The sequence below is a fragment of the Paramisgurnus dabryanus genome, chromosome 8 (assembly GCF_030506205.2).
Source record: "Paramisgurnus dabryanus chromosome 8, PD_genome_1.1, whole genome shotgun sequence".
Taxonomy (NCBI): domain Eukaryota; kingdom Metazoa; phylum Chordata; class Actinopteri; order Cypriniformes; family Cobitidae; genus Paramisgurnus; species Paramisgurnus dabryanus.
In genome coordinates this window covers 37,047,713-37,052,573 of record NC_133344.1, presented here as the reverse complement: position 1 = coordinate 37,052,573, position 4,861 = coordinate 37,047,713, and the positions used below count along the sequence as shown (strand labels likewise).

The window sequence follows — 4,861 nt, the reverse complement described above, 5'->3', positions numbered from 1 at the left end:
TCCCAGGAGGCATGTCTCTCACGTTTCCCCCTGAGACTGTCGGGTGGACAGGACACCGGTGGCAGAGACGAGAATGGCCTTTCTGAGGAAAACACTCCCACTCGCCGACGCTCCGGGATGGTTGCCAGAGGGGCTAAAAAAGAGGTCCTTCCTCCCTGGAATGCCCCTCTGGCCGTGGCACCTCTCCACGCGTTGCTTCCCCCGCATCGAACCAGTCTTGTACCTCTAAACGCCTCATAATCGATACTGGGGTTGAGGTCCATAGTCCGCTGGGTTTTTCGTTTGGCGTTGGTATTCTGTCACGACTGGAACACAGGGAAGACGAGGAAAACCCAAACGCAGACTTAAATAAAGAATACTTTAATATACATGAACATACGAAACCAAAACATCCACGAGGGGGTAAAACATTACAATGACAGACACAAGAACTAAACTTACTAACATCAACACTGGAAACACTAAACTACATAAACTTACACAAGACCAGGAACGGGAATACACGCTAGAAACTTGGGAAAGGAACAGAGAATAATACCAACGCACGGAGGACAGGACAGAAGGGAATTAAATAGGGAATTCTAAACAACAAACACCTGAAGCTAATCACACATAAGGGAGCGGGAAACAATTCACGAACCCTGAGAGAAACGTGGACCGCGGAAGGGCCTGTCACACAACTCTCTCAGGGCAGACATGTACTGTCACAACCTAATCTCTCAAACTCGGATAAGACAAGAAATGGAGAGACCAGGTCGTGACACGGAGATCATGCACTTTTCAAAAAAGAATGTGTTAGAATTACTTTAATTCAAATGTTTTTCTATAGCACTTTTTGACAAATTTCTTGTTGCATTGTTGCAAAGCAGCAAATTTAGAGTAAATACAAGTTAGTATAAGGACAGTAGATAGGAATTAATATAACATTATAAAATATAAAGAGTATAGGGGTTTTTAGACAATGTATATTATATTACACAATATAAGAGATATAATACAAGATATATATTAGTGAAACTTATTCAAGTGCTTGCACAGTACTAAGAATTTTTATGGGATTATCAAGACAGCATAATTAAATGGTATATAAATTTGCATAATATACACTGTAAAAAGTTAAAGTTGGATCAAATTATTGATATTGCCTAAAAATGTGATGTTTTTTCAACCTAAATTTTTAAAGTTTAAAAAATTTTAAATACAGTATTAGGACTGAAGTAAGTTTTTAAGTAGAGCCGCTTTTACATTTTACAGTTTATGACAGGTAAATAAAATGTCAATAAAATCTACAATAGCTTTATCAACCCAAAAATTGTGAAGTATCTACAAGATTGCAGTGACACCATTACATGTAAAGTGATATTAATAGAGTATACAACCCTGACCCAAAACATAATGTTAGCAGTGTTAGCAGTGAGCAAACCAAAGGTGAAAGTGACAAAGATGGCAAAAATTACAATAGTGTGTTAGTGGAGAAATCCAACTTAACTTGATCATCTTGTTCAGGCTTGATCATCAAAGTATTTTTTATCTAAGTGTTTGCAAACTTTAGTCTTTTCTTTATAACAGCCTGTTGGTGAAATCAAAATGATATGTTCATCATCTTCATTTTTTAAATAGCATTACATTTGTCTATTTCATTAACATGTTAAAACTTAATCAAAATGTTGCAAAATTGTGTAAAATAAATGCATGTACTTATCCGTAATATTGTTTAACATTTCTTTAAGCAAATTTAAATTAAAATAATTAAATACTAATATAATTGTAATGTCTTCATGATTCATGAATGTATGGTGTCACATGCTGCCGTGACTGTATACTGTTGCTGGCATTCTATTGGCTGATTTAGATGTTAAGGGCGGCCATTTTAGGTTAAAATCATTGTAGTTCTCAGTTTGCAGCCCTTAAGTCAGCACTTAAGAATGAGTCTTACACTTTACTGAAAGTTGCTTTTAGCCTCTTTATAAACGTCTCCTACTCTCAGACTGGTCCTACTCCTTACTAAGAACTTTTTAACACTTAAATCATAGCTTAAGACTATTCTTAAGAGCAATTCTGAGAAGTTTTATACATACGGGCCCTGGTTTCTGCCTGTACTTTATACATACGCACTTAACGCTTTCCCAATCAATGATGAGTTATCTCCTTAGGGGCACCACTAAATGGGAAAAATTAGTGAGGATTCTAAGGGCCCATGCCCCAAAGATATTTTTATTTGTAACAGTAATAGTAGTAATGTCATTTATATTATAAATGTATTTAACATTTAAAAAATTATAACAATTCTTCTGCAGGGTGATATGGCTGCTGGGGATATAACTTAACATTATATATAATTTAAATTTGATATAATATATATTTATGTATTAAACAAATATAATACATAATTATATTATGTATAATTTTTATTATTAAAATACATCAGTGCCATTTGTTTTGCCTCAAAATGCACACAGGTAATGTTTTTAGTAAGGCATGTTTGTTAAAAGTAAAATTTCCTAATTAAACTAAGACCTAGTCCTGGCTTAAGGTAATCCCTGTCCAGGAAACCACCCCATAGTGTATACTAGAGAAACAGTATGAGTGGAATAGTAGTATGAATGCAGACAGTAAATGTTTTATTTTGCTTTTTGTTTTCATCAGGACTCAAGTTATCCATGGAGTTCACAACAGTACGGACAGGGGTCGCGGACACTTACTCCTATCAGACCACTCGAAATCATTCATCAGATGACTGTTCACTTGAAAGTCCTCTGATGACAATAGTGTCTCCCATTCTCTACAGCATTCTCTTTATCCTCAGCCTGTCTCTGAACGGCCTGGCATCATGGGTCTTCCTCAGGATCCCCAGCAAATCTAATTTTATAATCTACTTAAAGAACATTGTTGTGGCCGATATTATCATGACTCTCACTTTCCCTTTTAAGATCCTCAGCGACTCGAACGTAGCATCCGTAGGGACGCGTGTCTTTGTCTGTCGTGTGTCATCCGTGCTGTTCTACCTCACTATGTATATCAGCATTGTGTTTATTGGCCTGATAAGCATTGATCGCTGTAGAAAGACCATGTGGCCTTCTGCCGTCACCAGCCAGAGACGCCTGCTGCACAGAAAGCTCCTCTCATGCTTCATATGGGCCTCGCTCGTGGCTCTTTGCCTACCAAACATTATTTTGACTAGTCGTACGGACACTTCGGGTCGCTTTAACTGCACTGGCCTGAAGACACAGATGGGACTAGTATGGCATGAGGTGGTCATACTTATTTGCCAGGTGATCTTCTGGGGAAACCTGATAGTTGTGATAATATGTTATGTTCTCATCTCAAAAGAGCTCTACAAGTCTTACAATCGAACAAGATCTCAACATGCAGTGAGCCAGGGACAGCAGAAGAAATCCAGTATACAGGCTAACATCTTCCTTGTATTGGCTGTCTTCATTGTTTGCTTTGTACCTTACCATTTTGCCAGAGTGCCGTACACCAACAGCCAGACAAGAGGACAGATGTTTAGCTGCCAGGAGAAGTTGTTATTGTTCCTGTGGAAGGAGAGCACGCTGTGGTTTTCCTCTCTTAATGCTGTGCTGGATCCACTCATCTACTTTTTCCTTTGCAAGTCTTTCAGGAAATCTCTGTTTAACACTCTCAGTATCTCTCCTGGATGCTGCAGAGATGTCAGGACAGACACTGGTAATATACAGAGAGAAACTTCAGAAAAGCAGAACGATCTCTTATAATACGATCATGGCAGTGAGGTTATAATGCAGCCCTATATGTTTATTCTGAGAAAGGATTACATCATCATGTAGCATGTAGATGTTGCAAGCAGGGACCTGCACAGAGACCTGCAAAGAGAAACCTGCAAAGAGACCTGCACAGGGGGCAGATGCTCAAGTGAAAAAAGGACACTTCTCTTAGGCCTAATTCTTTTTTTAACAAAAGATTAAATATATTGACACAACTTCCTTACCAGTTTATATTAATTCCTTCAAATACACCCAACTGTTTCATACTCTACAGATTTTTCTTATACAAGTGATTATTTTACCAGGCTGTCAGAGCGCCATTGATTTGCGTCATTTACAGGACATTCACAATTCAGGATAGATAAAGAAAAGTCATGGACTGTCTGATAAATCAACTGTGCACTGTGGCTTTTCTCACTCATTCTGAACTTAAATTATGAAGACTACTGCCACCCACAGTCCGCTCGATTTAGCGTTGGGTTATTTGCGCTTAAATAGGCTAGTTAATCTAAATAATTAACAATTAGATTTTACATTTTATTTTCTCCCGTACCTTGGGCCCGAACTACGCCCATAATGCCCATTGAATAATCCGGCCCTGATCATCATCTGTGCTTAAACTGACAGAAATGCTTGTTACAGCTACATGAATGATCTCATGACACCTGCCAATATTTCACCTAAAAAAATCAAAGAAAAATTTAAGTATTAAGATTTTATTATTTGAAATACTTATGTTTATTGTGCTGTTTTTAATAATGCGAATTTAGTGAAAGCAATAAATTCTAATAATCAATAATGAAGAACCATTGAGAATCACATTAAGGTAAAACATTTGAAATATAGTAATGTGATATTTTTAATGTGGAAAAAAGTGCTTAATTGGGGGGGGGGTATATATATAAGGACCAAAAACTCTTAACTGTCTTAAAATGATGTTTTTTTTCTGCAAAATATTATATTTCTTACATTGTTAATGTGTTAAAAACTTAACGCACAAAGATGTGTAAATCCTTTCTAAGAGTGTACACTCTAAGTAAGGATGTGCTAATTTTAACACATTGTTTTGTGTTATCCTATTTAACACATTATGTGTCATTTCGTGTTGTTTTCGAGTT

General features: G+C 36.9%; 1 protein-coding gene across 1 annotated transcript; it reads left to right on the top strand.

The window, feature by feature from the left end:
* Positions 1-2,660: 2,660 nt before the first annotated feature.
* On the top strand, positions 2,661-3,734 carry LOC135770288 (P2Y purinoceptor 12-like). Its single transcript, XM_065280014.1, has one exon. It carries the CDS (start codon positions 2,661-2,663, stop codon positions 3,732-3,734), a length of 1,074 nt encoding a protein of 357 aa, XP_065136086.1.
* Positions 3,735-4,861: the final 1,127 nt, after the last annotated feature.

Coding starts and splice junctions, on each gene's coding strand:
- LOC135770288 (XM_065280014.1), top strand. CDS start 2,661: ATGGAGTTCACAACAGTACGGACAGGGGTCGCGGACACTTACTCCTAT.